This window comes from Psammomys obesus, unplaced genomic scaffold (genome assembly GCF_907164565.1).
Source record: "Psammomys obesus unplaced genomic scaffold, mPsaObe1.curated_primary_1811, whole genome shotgun sequence".
NCBI classification, from domain to species: domain Eukaryota; kingdom Metazoa; phylum Chordata; class Mammalia; order Rodentia; family Muridae; genus Psammomys; species Psammomys obesus.
This window is the reverse complement of record NW_026596088.1, coordinates 9,254,993-9,270,949: the sequence shown is the minus strand read 5'-3', so window position 1 is coordinate 9,270,949 and position 15,957 is coordinate 9,254,993. Positions and strand designations below refer to the sequence as shown.

General features: G+C 38.2%; 1 protein-coding gene across 5 annotated transcripts in view; it reads right to left on the bottom strand.

The window, feature by feature from the left end:
- Window positions 1-15,957, bottom strand: part of Smg1 (SMG1 nonsense mediated mRNA decay associated PI3K related kinase) — a 102,113-nt gene that overhangs the window by 37,006 nt on the left and 49,150 nt on the right. For all 5 annotated transcript variants that reach the window (XM_055627635.1, XM_055627634.1, XM_055627632.1 and 2 more), the window contains 12 exons: window positions 14,670-14,810; window positions 13,996-14,195; window positions 13,433-13,629; window positions 13,089-13,253; window positions 12,416-12,570; window positions 11,222-11,364; window positions 10,878-11,079; window positions 8,755-8,864; window positions 7,147-7,294; window positions 6,746-6,905; window positions 5,009-5,129; window positions 842-1,090 (listed from right to left, as the gene is read on the bottom strand). In XM_055627635.1, coding sequence (XP_055483610.1) covers window positions 842-1,090; window positions 5,009-5,129; window positions 6,746-6,905; window positions 7,147-7,294; window positions 8,755-8,864; window positions 10,878-11,079; window positions 11,222-11,364; window positions 12,416-12,570; window positions 13,089-13,253; window positions 13,433-13,629; window positions 13,996-14,195; window positions 14,670-14,810 — 1,991 coding nt within the window. The remainder of the gene's footprint in view (window positions 1-841; window positions 1,091-5,008; window positions 5,130-6,745; window positions 6,906-7,146; window positions 7,295-8,754; window positions 8,865-10,877; window positions 11,080-11,221; window positions 11,365-12,415; window positions 12,571-13,088; window positions 13,254-13,432; window positions 13,630-13,995; window positions 14,196-14,669; window positions 14,811-15,957) is intronic.

Here is a 15,957-nt window from a genome sequence, read left to right as displayed (position 1 = left end):
TGTGAGCACCAGGTACATATGTAGCGCATATATGTATATGCAGGTACTCACATATGAAATAACAAATAATACAAAATAAAATAGAATACTATAAAGCCAGGTAGACGTGGTGACATGTTTTTAATCTCAACACTTAGGAGGCAGAAGACAGCATGGTTGACATATTGAGTTTTACGCCAGTTAGGAAAGACAGACCTTGTCTTAATAACAATAGCAAGCAAGCAAGCAAGCAATAAATAAATAAACTGATAAACAAATAAATATTTTAAGAAGAAAATCAGTGCCTTAAATGTTTGTCATGAGAGGACTAAGGACCACAGTTTGAAGCCCCATAAATGCTGAATGGGCATGACACACTGCCTGTAACCCTAGCTCTCGGAGCGGGGATATAGGAAATACACAGAACAGGTTGGCTAATAAAGACAACCTAACCAAATGAGCTCTGGGTTCAAGTGAAAAATCGTGTGTCAGTAATATGAAATGGATAGCAATCAAGAACACCCACTGTCAATCTCTGGTCTACACACATACAGGCACACACACAGGAAACCTGCACTCACATGCATGCTCCTACACATACAAAAAAGCAGACACACCACATTCCCAAAAAGGAAAAAAATGAATTGAGGAATAATCAATGATCTTTAAAAACATATCTGACAGAAGGAAACTGTATTAAACTTGCATCTTTTTGAAAGTAATATTAAGTGTCAATTGTAAAATATTAATTGGCACTCCATGAACAATGTTCTACAAAAGCTGGAAAAAAATTTTTCTAAAACACTTGTTTACACCACACACAGAAACATGCACACAGTTTTCTTTGTACATTTTTACTAACCTGCTGTGTATAACAACTTGGTTTTTTCAATATCAAGCTCAGGTCCCCATTTTTCATCCACTTGACCTTGAGTAGACAATTTTTTAAAATGCTGGACTAAGTCCTGGGCAGTGGTTGTCTTTCCCAGCTGAACCTCACTGCACTGTGCTAGCAGTCTTGTTGCCAGTGACACATTCCCCCGTTTTCTAGCAAATTTTGCTGCTGTCAGACCTAATTCCATGAGATGGCTTCTAATTGGTACTGTTTGTTCTGAAAAGAAGAAAATGTTTCATTAGTTCCCAACTCACCTAACTCCATACTGTGTTTCCTAAGCATACTCTTCCTGATCACCTCCCCAACCAAAAGGGGCTAACCCTCGAACCCCAACAACTAGCACAGTGCTTGGCATATAACTAGCAGTGAAGAAACACAACCAAGTAGAGCAAAGTGAAAATCATTCTCTACAAGAAATTAACGTTATAACATCTGAACTGTTAGAAAAGAGGCTAAAAGAGAAGGCTTGTCAGTTTAGAACACTTGCGACTACTCTGGCAGGGATGATTCTGTTCTCAGCATGATGGTTCATAACTGCCTATAACTCCAGTTCCAGAGTATAGAACCCTCTCTGGCTTCTAGGCATGCATGTGGTACACATACACAAGTGCAGGTAACTACTCATGTGTAAAATAAAAGTACATATTTTAAAAATGGTGAACACAGCAGATGAAAAAGGAAAGGGAGAGGGAAGGAGGGGAGGCGACAGTAGGAGAAGGGGAGAGAAAGCCTAAGACAAATAGTAGGAAAGAGAATAAAAGTCAAAACAGTCAAAGACCCCTTCTCTAGACAATTCTCCTCCACTGGCTGCTGAACAAGGCATCTGTCCTGTGGCTTTAAAACTATACTAATACCAATGATTCTAAACATGTACCCAAGAACAGAGCTGAGTCTTACCTGCCAAGTAAGCATCTACAACACTCCAAAATGACTTGGATCGTGTGTTAAGTGAATTCTCTAGCATTCTTTAAAATTGCTCCCTTCTGTTTACTTTTTCTCAAGGCCTGCTGCATGAGCAGGTTGCTTGGCAATTACATTAGAGTTTACCTTCAACTTTAACAGATAATTTGCTTTTCCCCCTAGTCCTTATTGCCATAGCCCTAAGTAACTTGCTTACATCAGGGAGCTAGTCTCTTTGGCTCCTCTACTCCACTATCCAACCTACAACTATAGTGATCACACACAAGTAAACCTGAAAGTTTACTTTTCTTGAAAACCCACTGATACCTGCCCACTGTCCATCTAAATGAGTAGTTTCCACTACACCTTACATTGGCCTCCCAGCTCTACCTCATTCAGTTCTACCTCTTTCTCAGGCAAACTGAGAGCCCTAAAAATCTGTTTATACTGCTACCTTCTAACTTCACATACAACCTGCTAATGTAGTTTACTTCACCTTCCTTGTCATTTCTAGCCTCAGATTTCAGTTTAAATGTTACCTCCTCCTAAAGTCTGCTAATTCCTAGGATCAGGGATCCCTGTTACATGCTCTTTTAGCTGCCTGCAAGTGTACTTACAACTCAACATCGTTATATTTATTCACTGTTCAGTTCTTCTTGTTGGGACTCTTAAAATCTCCTTGGTTCTAACAATTCAGACAACAGGCCCATCGTGTTTGGCATTATTTACAAGTAGTTTATAGCGCAAACTACTTGTTCTCGGTTTTGTCTAATGAATAAAAATGACTAGAAATGGAGCTGTATATCTAAATATATGTTAGGTTACTGATTTTCCAATTTTAAGCACCGTTTCATATAGAAAGGAAGAGAGATGGTGGTATTTTGCAACCCTGCTTATGTCCTATCCAATGATAAGGCTTTGATATGTTTCACCTCAAAAATGGGGTTAATTCCACTTAAATTAAAAGAAAAGCAGCTCAGAAATGCTTCATTTTAAGAACTCTCAACTTGCAAATATTGACCCCAGATTCTAAACCCAACAAGGGGCTAGCTCAGTCAGGTTCAAAATACTGTCTGATCGTGCAAGGCCTATCTTGGAAGTAGGATTACTTGACATTTAACACTTTAAGATTTATTCAGTAATCTTAGTTATCATATAATCAACTAAAACTATAAAATTCAGGCAAATATGATTCTATAGCAGTAAAATCACCTTAATGCAATTGACATTTTTCCTTTAAAAGAGGCAGAAAATTTAAATAAATATTAATTCTCTAGCCATTCATTTGGGACATTTAAAAATCTTTAACATTTGTAGTACACATTATCTGCCAAAGAAATTGTACAAAGAACCCATAAACAAGTTTATCATTTCATTAAAAATGGGCAAAAGATGTCAGGCATTGTGGCATACACATTTAATCCAACCACTGTATCTGTGAGTGTAAGGGCAGCCTGTTCTACTTCTGAGTTCAAGAACAACCAGAGCTACAAACTGAGACCCTGTCATTCATAAATGGATGGATGGATGGATGGATAAATGTATGTCAAAAGCGGACAAAAAAACCAAGCATGGTGGTCAAACCTATAAATCCCAACATTCAGGATGGAATCTGAGAGTTCAAGGCCAAACTAGGCTGCATAGCAAGTGCCACGGTACAGAGAGAGACTTTGTCTCCTCCCCAATAAAAAAGATGAGCAGAAAAAAAAAAAATGTTTTTCTTTGTGTTCTGTGTTGTTTTCGTTTTTCAAGACAGGGTTTCTCTACGTAGCCTTGGCTGTCCTAGACTCGCTTTGTAGAAAAGGCTGGTCTTGAACTCATCAATAGTCACCTGCCTCTGCCTCCCTGAGTTCTGGGAGTGCTGGGTAGCCACACCCAGCTGCAAAAAATGTTAAGAGACAGCTGAAACATAAATACACAACAACCTCTATGCCAACAAAATGATGAAGAGAGCACTAACCACCAGGGTAATAAAAACTGAAAACATGAGCTAAAATTACAACCACTCCAGTAATTAAAAAAGAACTGGAGACCTGGAGCATTTCATAAATGCTAAAAATATGTAAATGGCACAAACGCTTTCTAACAAACACTCAACTATTTACAAAGTTGTTCCCAACGACCCAATAATCTCACTTCTACACTTCAACTCAAGAGAAACACAGCCCTAAGATAGACTGTAGTGTTGAACAGGAATACAGTTTGACAGTTCATCTTGTCAACTTGACAGGATATGAAATCACCACAGGAACAGACCTCTGAGTACATCTGTGAGAGGGTTTCCAGATAGGTTTAACTTTTGAGATAGAAAGACCAGCCTAAAAAAACAGTATAGGCACTGTTCTACAGGCTGTGGTCCCAGACTGAATGCAAAGAAAAAAGCGCTAAGCATTGCCATTTATCGTTCTCTGCTTCCTGACAGCAGATGTGACCAGCAACCTCATACTTATGCCTCCATGATTTCCCTACCATGAAGGGCTCTACCTAAAACTTTGAGCCAATATAAACCCTTCTTTCTGTAAGTTTATAGTCAGATATTGATTGAAGCAACAAGAAAAATAAACTAATACAAATATTCATAGCAGCTTCATAGTTAGCTACCCAACTAGAAAATATAACCACAAACTCCTACCAAAGACTGGAGAAATAAACAAACGGTGGGACATTCATACAGTGAAATACTACCAAACAATAAAAAATGGACCTCTTACTGACAAGCTAACATGTGAGGACATTAAAAATATCACATAAGCAGCCAGGAGGTGGTATATGTAAGCCAGAGATGTCAAATATAGTAGCATGCAGTGTAATTCCATTTATGTGAAAACACCCGTAAGAACACTCTAATTTACAGTAACAGAAAGTAAATCATCAACTGCCTGAGATGGGGCAATAGTAAGAAGATGAGAGACAGAAAACTTTGTGGGTGATTTACTTTCAACTGCCTGAGATGGAACAATGGTAAGAAAATGAACAGAGAGACACAGATGGGAGAAAACTCAACAAACTGTATACTTAAACTATAATGTATATCTCAGTAAAGCTAATTTTAAGATAAGGAAATTGAGTCAGAGAGGTAGCATATGCCTTTAATCCCAGCATTTGAGAGGCAGAGGCAGGTTTATCTCTATGAGCTCAAGAACAGCCAGGTCTACAGAGTAAGTTCCTTGACAGCTATGATTATGTAAAGAATGTAGTAGTGAGAAAAGAGGAGAGGAGGGGGCAAAGTGTTACCTTTAATTTTCTCTAACAGGTGGTTCTGGTACATTGTGTACCTCAACGCCTGCATCCATGGCCGTACATCATGCTGCTTACATGAACGAAGGGCATCACTAAAGAGTGGGATAAGACAATCCTGGAAGAAAGATAAAGACTTGTGTAAAATAATCTATCTCAATAACCTCAGAATAGACTACAGCCTTTAGATCTATTCCAACTTTCCTATAACCTTCCAATATGTCTCTTGCAACCTATGGTGACGTGAATGAGAATGGTTCCCACAGGCTCATATATTTGAATTCTTGGTCCCCAGCTGATAGAACTGTTTGGGAAGGACTAGTCACTGTGAGCTTATTGAAGGAGGAAAGTCAATGGGGGCAGGCTTTGAGGTTTCAACAGACATTCAACTATGTCTCTTGCTCTCTCTCTCTCTCTCTGACTCCATCTTAAAGATCAAAACATTAAGTCCCAGCTGTCTTGCTCTTGATCTGCCATCCAGAACTCTAACTCTCTGAAACTCAGGCTCCACATCAACACTTTCTTCTATAAGCTGCCTTGGTCATGGTATGAAATCAAAGCATCAATATAACCAAAAAGAAAACCTTTGTTTTATTATTAAATAGATTCAGAATGCTGGATGGTGGCAGTGGCAGGCAGATCTCTGTGAGTTCAAGGCCAGCCTGGTCTACAGAGCAGGACAGCCAGGGCTACACAAAGAAACCCTGTCTTGAAAAACCAAAATTAAACAAACAAGTAATATTAAAGTATAATTTGTCAGTGTATTTACTAATAAAGTTCATTTGTAAAAATGTGTATTCACTATAAATAAAATTTGTAGAAAAGCATTAAACTATAATTTTCAAAGTTGCAATTCTTTTGTAAAAGTTCTCTTTGTTTATAAATAGCTTACTCTATTTAGAAAGAGTATCTGAGACAAATTCAAAACTAACCTAAAAGAAAACCCAAAAAGCTAAAACCTTCGATTCTTTCATCTGCCCCATACTACCTAGAAAGACTAAAAAAAAAAAGTTCTTGGTTAAGAGCATGGGCCACTTTTCCAGAGGACACAGGTTCAATTCCCAGCACCCACATGGCAGCTTACTAGTGTCTTCAACACCTGTTCCAGTGGATTCAACACCCTTATACAGACATAGATACAGGCAAAACACGAATTTACATAAAAATAAACAATTAAAAAAAAAAATCAGCATGGTCTACAAAGCGAGTCCAGGACAGGCAAGGCTACAGAGAAGCCCTGTCCCATTAAAAAATAATAATAATAATAAATAAATAAATAAATAAATAAATAAATAAATAAATAAATAAATAAGTAAATAAATAAATAAATAAACGAATGAGAAACAGAAAAGAAATTATGCTTAGAAGTGTATTTTGAGTTCACCATCCTAGTCGATTTCAAATTGTACTTTAAAACCTGAGTAAATAAGGTTTTTGATCTATGCTACAGTATTAATATTCAGAGAATGCTTATAAAAATATATTTCAGGGATAGAAAGATGGCTCAGTGGTTAAGAATAATTGTTGCTCTTTCAGAAGACCTAGGTTTAATTCCCAGCATCCACATGGTGGCTCATACCAGTCTATACCTCTAGTCCTAGGGGATCCAATGCCTTCTTTTAGCTTCTAAGGGCATCAAACATTTAAGTGATTCATAGACATACACACATACAAAACACCCATACATGTAAACTTAAAGAAATGATAAACAAACAACAAAAACCAGCTACACACCTCTGTTGAAAGTCTATTAGAAACTGTGTTCTCAAGAGCAGATGAGCAGTACAGCTGCAGGGTACTCAGTACTGGCAAGGACTGTGACACTGTGAACGTAGACAGTCTTAGTGGTCCAACAGCTATGCGTGAGGTTTGCTTCAAGTACTTTACCACGTTTCTGGAAGAACATATTTGCTGTCAATTTGCTGACAAGATTTTTCAGCTTGTCATCACTAGTATCAAGTGTCCAAGGCACTACCATTTGGCATAAAAAATCAGAGGTGACAGTAGGGAAAGCAGCCTGTTCTATAGTAGACGATGAGCAAGGTAAGATATCTGCTTTTAGGGGTTTCTACACATCTATATTTTCAATCTCAAAACCCCTTGCGGGCACCTGCCCATGTACACTAGTAACTCACTCGGTTAAGGACTGCCATTTCTGATCTTGTTCCACATGGTTTAAAGCAGTTGCCAAGAAAACCGAGCTTCTTAACAGTTGAACTTCAATGGATTTCTGAAGCTCCCGTGGGTCTGGGCTTAGCATGTTAGGAAGCAGCTTTTTCATATCTAAACAAGACACATTGTATTAAGTTAATTTGTTCTTAATGTACAAAAGTATTAACATTCTGGCAATACCTCAAAAACAAATAAATAGCTCCTTTCATTAAGTTCAGGTAGCTAGACATAAAACATTTCAAATGGCTTATATAAACAGTATTATTTAATGTAAAATTGTACCTCATGCCTCTAAGAATCACCTGCCCTTAAAGATACAAAAACTAAGCACCCTATTCACCCAATTCCTTTTATTAATAACTTGTTCAAAAGTAGACTAAAATTTTATTCTAAAAATGATATAACCATTTCAGTGAGGTTTTCCTCCACTTTAGTTCATGAAATTTAAGCTCACTTTTTAATTTAGTATGTACCTCTGAAAATTAGAAGTCAACCTCCATTATTGTTCCAAATATCATCCATCTTTGTTTTGAGACAGTCTCGCCTGGCCAGCCCACTCTATCTTCCTAGCACTGGGATTATAATCATATGCAACTATAAAAGGCTTTTTGACATAGACACTATGAATTGAACTCAGCTCCTCATGCTTGTGTGACAAGCATTTTAGTGACCGAGCTGCCTCCTCAACTCCAAGCTTATTGGTACATTAACTAAATTCATTTGAATCAGACAAAATCAAAATAATTCTAAGACAAAAAAATATATATATAATTATTATAGACTTGAAATTAGTTTAGAGATGAGTATACTTCAATAGGTTAAGCCACTAACTTAGCACCTTATATAAGAAACCAAAACCACCAGGTAAGGTGGAGCTTGTCTTTAACCCCAGCACTCAGAAGGCAGAGATAGGAGGAGCTCATGGATTCATATGAAGTTCCAAAACAACACACACAAATAAATCTAAATTTCACCCCAAAAATTTTTATTTTAAAATAAATAATTTGTCTCTCATCTTAAAAACTGCATGATTTTTCTAAATGTAAATGAAAGATTAATTACATGGAAAAACACTGTACATCTTGACTTACAAAAGCCAAAAGCAAGAAAGCCTTTTCAGTCATGCACACATCAAGAATGATCCTGGTTAGTTTTTACAGCTCTCTGCAGAAGTACTTGAAAGCCTTACAAAATAGAGCCTATTCTCGAAGGGAAAAGCCTCAATCCACATAGCAGACCTTTGAATGTTCTAACAGTGTACAGTGTGCTCATCAAGATGAAACTTACCACTGTTGTACAACCCAAACACTGCCGTGTAGTTTTTCAAAGTAAATGTCTATATTTACTTTGATGTTGATTATATCAACATCATATTTTTCCAATTTTAGTTTTAACTGAGCCATTTTTCATTTGCTTCATCAACTATTAATAGCATAACCCTAAATCCGTTGCTTCACATAGTCTAGACTCTAAATAAATACACAGAAACTTACAGATTTCCTAGGAAAATACAAGTTATACAAAATTTTAAGAAACTTGTTATAAAAATAATTAAAACTGTTCTCAAATACCTATTTTTTCTTTTGAGCCTCCAGCAAGCAGATTAATATTTTCTCCTGGTAATAGTTCCAACTGCTCAGTGCATTCAACAAACTCTCCAGACTCAAAGCTGCTTAGTGACCTGTAATTAAAACACCCATCAGCTTGTGTTAGGCCTTAGCAGCCCTGTGTAACCACTGTAGGGTGCAGGGAGAAGTGCCAGAAAGGAGCAGCCATCTAAAGAAATGGCTTTTTCAAGCAAAGCACCATTTCATCTTGATGTGTTTCCCATCTCAACAACACTACAGCTGGCTGGAGTGGCAAACAGGAAGGTCCTAGCCATGACAACCTGTTGAGCTTGCTTACCCCCAAGCCTCCTTCCTCTTTCTGTGTGCTGCAGCTAGTGATCCAGGAGCCTGTTACCAGCAGTAGTCTCTATAGCATGCCTTCAACACTTGCTCTCTTCACACCACTGAATCTCACCAGCTGGCCTCTCTCCACAAAAGGCCTTCACCCTTTCCTGAAAGTCTCCTATCATCCAAGTTTTAAACCTTGGTCTCAACCCTTTGGTTTTTCTGTTTGTTTGTTTGTTTGTTTCATTTTGTTTTTTATGAATCTCATTTGCCCTCCCTGAAAGAATTTCAACTTTCTATGTCCTTATCTGCAGCCATTTTCTATGGCCCTGATGCTCCAATGCCAAAATAGAGGCCTCCTTCATACTAGCTCCATACTACTCCTGTCCCCCTCTATACTACAGACAGTATCCAACAAGGAAAATTTATGCTCTCAACCTCTCTTTTCTATTTTTTTTTTTTAGACAGGTTCTCAGTTGGCTTGGAACTCACTTATATAACCAAGGATGAAAGTGTTGCCTTCACCTCTCAAGGGCTGGGATTACTGCCTACACCAAGCCCCAAGCCTTCAGCTCTCACCTGCCTATTTCACTGGGTCTCTTCTCTTATCACTGAGTCTGAAAGCAGCAATGGAAATGACATCAGCTGGCTTACCTAATTCTTGCTCCAACCTACACCAGTGTAAGTAATTGTTTCTCAGTGAGAGTTAAATACTGGCTGCTGATGAACTGTTCATGTCTAGTGACCAAAACTGTGATCTATATCACTATTAGGACCCTGAGTTTTCTGGTGGCAGGTCCCCCATATCCCTACTGTGCTCTATAATCTCACTTTCAGCTGCCCCCTTCCAAATAAAAAAAAAAAAAAAAAAGGTTTTTATTTCTTCTGCCCTTACTATAATCTATCCTAAATTGTCTATGCCTATCTATATTCCTTTAGGCACAAAAAAGATAACTCTACTTAATCCTTTGTCAAGGTTTTATCTATTTCTTCACTCTCCATTTTGAATAGCCAGAAGCAGTCAGTGTGTTCTGCCCTGCTATACTATACCCTGATGCTGCTCCCACAGATTATGTTTTCAGTTACCAGAAAGGATAGGACAGCAAACCAACTCTGATGAGTTTTGCCCTATCAGCCATGTGTCTGGAATGCAGCATTATCTCAATTTTGAGATGTATAACTAAAGAGGAATGAAGAATCTAATTATAGATATTCACAAATTCTCATCATTAAAACAAATTTTCTTTGAATGTTCAAAGTTCTTCAGACACACAGCTGTCCTGCGTGAGCCTCTCTAAAACACTCTATTTTTAAACTAATTTTTATTACAATTTTTTCACTTTGTATCCCAGCTATAGCCCCCTCCCTCATCCCCTTCCAATCCCCTCCTTCTTCTCCTTTGCCCTTCCCCCAGTCCACTGATAGGCACAGTCCTCCTCCCCTTCCCTCTAACGCTAGCCTATCAGGTCTCATCAGGACTGGCTGTATTGTCTTCTTCTGTGGCCTGATAAGGATGTTCTCCCTTCACAGGGAGATGGTCAAAGAGCCAGCCACTGAGTTCATATCAGAGACAGCTCCTGTTCCCCTGACTAGGAAACCCACTTGGCCACTGAGCTGCCCTGGGCTCCATCTGAAGCACTGTCTCTTCATGCATAATGACTATCAGCCCACTAAGCAGATTCCTTCCTTTGTCCCACTGTTGGCTTCCTGTTATGAATATAGACAATTTTAGTATTTCCCGCCACAGAAAGACTACTTATAGACAGGGCAGAGGACGCTGGCCCATAACTGGCAGCCCTTACTTAATATAGTTGAAATCGGCTTTCAGATTGAGTGAGGTGCTGCTGGTGTTCTTCTTCAGGTCATGGACAGCATTCTGCCACTCCTGCACAGCAGCCCAGTCAGCAATAGAGATGTAGCATTCACATGCCTTATTTCCTAGATAGTTGATAACTTCAGGGGAAGAGTCAGTTGGTTTGGACAACACAGTTTTTCTGGATTCACCTGGAAGATGTTTTTAAGAAAGACAAAACCGAGAACTATAAATATTTCATAGAACACAGACTCCTGAAAACACACACAATAAGTTTGCCTGTACAAATGAACTGTAGCTTTGGAATTTTTAAGGTAAACATCAAATGCTCACCATTTAGAGAGTGTTTGGGGCTAGCACTGTTACGTCCAGCATTGGCCAATGTGAGAACAGACTTGTCAAAGCTGGAGATGCAGCAATCAACACCTGTCATTGCACACAGGTGTTCCTGGTACTCCACAGAAGCCTTCTCAAACCTTAAATGCAAAATAAAGCCCTTATTTAAAAAAAAAATTCATCAAATATATCATTAGAATTAATGGTGATAGAATGAATTTCTCAATGAATTGCACCTGGACAATGAGTCAGTTATTTGAAGAGGAGAAAATTAGATCTCTGCGTCACACCAAGACAGTATAAAACAACTACTGGAAACAACGAATAACAACTCTCATGTCCAAGAATAAAGTATGTCAAATTATTTATACTCACAAATAAGTAGTGGTGTCCATTAAAAAAAAAAATCAGATTGTGGAATTTTTGTTGTTTTGTTTTGTTTTTCGAGACAAGTTTTCTCTGTGTAGCCTAGGCTATCCTGTTCTCACTTTGTAGACCAGGCTGGCCTCGAACTCAGAGATCCACCTGCTTCTGCCTCCTTAAATGCTGGAATTACAGGCATGAGCCACCAAGCCCAGCATAGACTGTAGAAATTTTAACATGGCAAAATATTTTTTAGAATAGAAAAGCCATGAAACTCTATAGGTAGACTGTTGTTTCTAAAGCAGAGGAAGAAACTACCCAGCAAATGAAATGAAATGAAATGAATGAATAGATAAATAGGGGCTTTACGCACAACAAAACCTGCAGATGCCAGGTTATTTATCTTTCCAACTTTAAGTGGTTATTTCTCTCTCCAAATTCCTAAAAACTACTTAAACTTACATGAGGCATGCCCTTCACCCAGAGTACATCACTCTGAACGTGTAATCCACAGAGTTGTGAAGCAAACACTCCAGCAACATACAGCTTTACACCAGAGTCTAATATGGAAGGTTTTCAATAAAAAAATCATGTTTGAAACCATTTATGAAAGGGAAAGATCTTGTTTTCCAGTATGATTTCTCACGATTTCCGACCTAAATGTGACACTCATGTATAGCTGCTAATCAAAAAACAAATAAAAGATTCCTCCTACTGAAGTGACTGTAGTAGGTGTCAATGCTCAAAGTGCACAAAGTTGTACTACTGTACAACTCAAAGGACTTGGACATAAAAATAGCATCATCCATTTTTTTCCTTCTAACTTACCTTCCTTCAGCCTGCTGGGCAACTGAGTTAATCCAGAGAAGGTTTTTACCGACAGCTGAAGATGACCAGACTGCAATTCCCTGTATTGCTTCAGGACAATGGAGCTCACAAAGTGCTTCAACCACCATCATGATAGTTACTTCCAATTCATTTCCCTGAAAATAGCAAGCAGAAAGATTAATCACAATCCTGGATAGAACTGAAAGTCAAACTGAACTACTGGTCACAATCTACATATATTTAGCAATCATATTGTTTAACCTAGAGAGCTTAAAAATCATCATAAAACATTTACCTTAAGGAGTAAGAAGTACTGTTGTTCTGTATTCCATTTATTTATTCTGAAACTAATTAAGAACTTTCATACACATATTAGGACTGTGTTCCACACACAAATTGCTTACAAATTATTAAGAGTTCCAATCTTTAGGAACAAGAAGTTCATGTATTTAACATATTCTATATAATAAAAGATAACTAACTTATGGGTTAGGAACGGGGACATACTGAGAAAGTAAAGTTAGTAATGGGGAAGTCATTAGTATTTGTAAGATACTGGATGAAAAGCCTTCAAAAAGAACAAAAGCTAACGTATATAGAGACTGAATTCCAGCAGAGGCCAAACTCAAATTTCTAAAATCAGTTAAAATGCATTCCAAATGCACCACCTTACCTGAGATAGACTATTTGTTTTCATTTCAGTCAGTAAGTCAAAGCCATGCCTCACTGTGACTGCAGGCTGACCTGCCAACAATCCAACCCTCATGATGGAGAGGCGGATCCGAGTGAGCCAGTCTTGGCAAGTCTGTCGATTGGTATAGAAAAAAGTCCTAATGACCTTTTTAAAAAGAGAGAGAGAGAGAGAAAAAGAACTCAGGACTAGTTCAAAATTATACTGAAGACACCTTGAATACATATAAACTACAAACAGATGATTATCATGATCTCAGCCCAATATATCCCAACAGGTTTCACAATGAATCTATTACAAAGCACCACTATTCCATTGACACCAACCTTGGGAGGTGATGTTAATGCATTTGCACATCCCTCATAGGCATTATACATTAATTTCTCCAGATTCTCCAAATACTGAAGCAGAAGAACAAGTCTAAGTTGATTACTTCCATGGCCTTCATCATTATCTGCAGTGGTCCACTGACTAACATCTTGGTCAGGGTTTAGGGTGTGGGCTGCAAGACTTCTAATGATACCTGGAAACAAAGGCCACAACACTCTGAATCAGAGCAAACTCTTTTATCAATTTATCATATATCCTGTTTACATATTCATCTATTTATAACAAAACAAAACTCAAAGTTTAAATAGCTTTATTTCCTGAAGAAAATGTTTGTCCATATAAGCCCCTAAGCTTCTGAACAAAAACAAACACCCACATGACAAATGCAATTATTTAACAAAACCTTATTCTAAAAATATCTACAAATTACTTAGAAAACAGTACAGGGGGAAAAAAACACTCTGAAATCTCTGTTATAAGAAAGCCTTGGTTTCTGAAGTTAAAGACCTATAAACTCATCTGCTCCACAAAGTTTGAAGAGTACCAAATTGCTAGTTACCTTCTATTGTCTGGAATGTGTCCTGAGCTCTGCCCAGTGGGGTTCGCAACTTTGAAAGAACAGTGAACTGCGCTGCTTCCCAAATAGCCCACTGCCAAAGGACAGCATCTGTCTTTAGAAGATTGCGGGGAATTGTGGATTGGTCACGCTTATCCAGCCTCTGGCAGCTATAGAACAATCTTTCTAACCAATTGTCCTTCCTGGGAAAAGTAGTTTCATATGTAACAGACAATGACAACTTCATCTTAATAATCAAAACAAATGCAAGGGATTAGGAATAAAAACTAATTTTTTCCTAACAAAAGAAGAGACTGAACCGTAAGAATAGATTGAAATACACAGCTCATGACAGTTTGGCTGCCAGGGTATATTTCATTCACTAAAACTGAGCATCTCAACAATATCATCACCTACAACCCTCCCTTCCAAAGCTCATGTCAATCAGATCAGTGAAGTGTCAATCAACAGTGAATGGAATGTTACAGCCCATTCATGTTTCTACAAATGCTATCTTCAAAGCAGTATCTAGCTCTGAAGCTGATAAAGTCAGAAATGAGCTATCAAAGAACATTACTTTCCAATCTGGCACCTTGGATGAATGTTTTCTCAAATCTGGATGTAATTATCAAGAGTATTAAAAGTACCTTTCTCTAATGAGTGCCTCAGAATCTTACCCTGTTCGGTGAGAGTTTCCATACAAAATGAAACTGATGACATCAGAGAAGTCCTGAGGGTGGAACGTGTTACTTGGTGCTTTACTCATGTGGCTTCTCAATGCTAGAGAAATCTCCTGAATCTCTGTGTGATTGTTATTGCTGTTAACAGAAAACAGTCATTATCATGCACAAAGTTTTAGGAGGAAGGTTAGCAAAAAACAAACCCAAGGCTTAATAATGGGCAGAGGACACCATGTATGATGGTCCATGCCTTTAATTCCAGTACTCATGAAGCAGAAGTAGGCAGATCCTTGAGTTTAAGGCCAGCCTGGTCTATATAATGCATTCTAGATATAGCTAAGGCTATGTAATTACAACCTATCTTTAAAGAAAAGAAAGCATGCAAGGGGTGGTGGTAGGGATGGATTATAATTTCACAATTTTAGAATGGTAAAAATCCTCAATTGTTGGTGCAGGAGGCTCAAGGAACAGCTCAATGTTAAGCCTACTTGCTGAGCGTGGTGCTCTTCCAGTGAATTCAGTTCCCAGTACCCACACAGGGGTACTGCCCCGTCTTCAGCTCCCAGAAATACAACTACTGGGAATAGACACACACATATCACACAAACCCATACATATGCACATTAACCCAGGCCTGAACCTATAGAAAGCAAAAATATTTAAAAACAAACAAACAAAAAAACCTGTTGGTGCACACCTGTAATCCCAGAACTTGGAAGTAATATCTCAAGTTTAAGAACAGCCTGGACTACAAAGCAAGACCTTGCTTCAAAAATAAGTAAATAAATAAAATTAAAATTAAAAAGAGGGTGTGCACTGAGGATGTAGCTCAGTCAGCAAAATACTTGCCCAGCACACACAAAGCTCTTGGTTTGCTCATAGGCTCATACCTGTAATCCCCCAGCACTTTTGGAGGCATGCAGGAGGATTAATAGTTTGGGGCTCTCACTGGCTATTTAATAAAGTTGGAGCCTAGCCTGGGACAAATGAAACCTTGTCTCAAAAAAAGCTCCAAAATCAACATAATAAAAAGCCACAAAAGTTTAAATATCTAAAACTGGATTTGGAGAGATGGCTCAGTTATTAAAATTAAAATACTTCTTTATCTGCAGAGGATGAGGGTTTGGTTTCTAGCATCCACAAGGCGGCTCAAAACCAAAATACAATTTCCAGCGGATCCAATACCTTTGTCCTGATCTCAGTGGGCACCAGGCATGTACATGGCACAAATGATGTATACACACACACACACACACACACACACACACACACACACACACACACA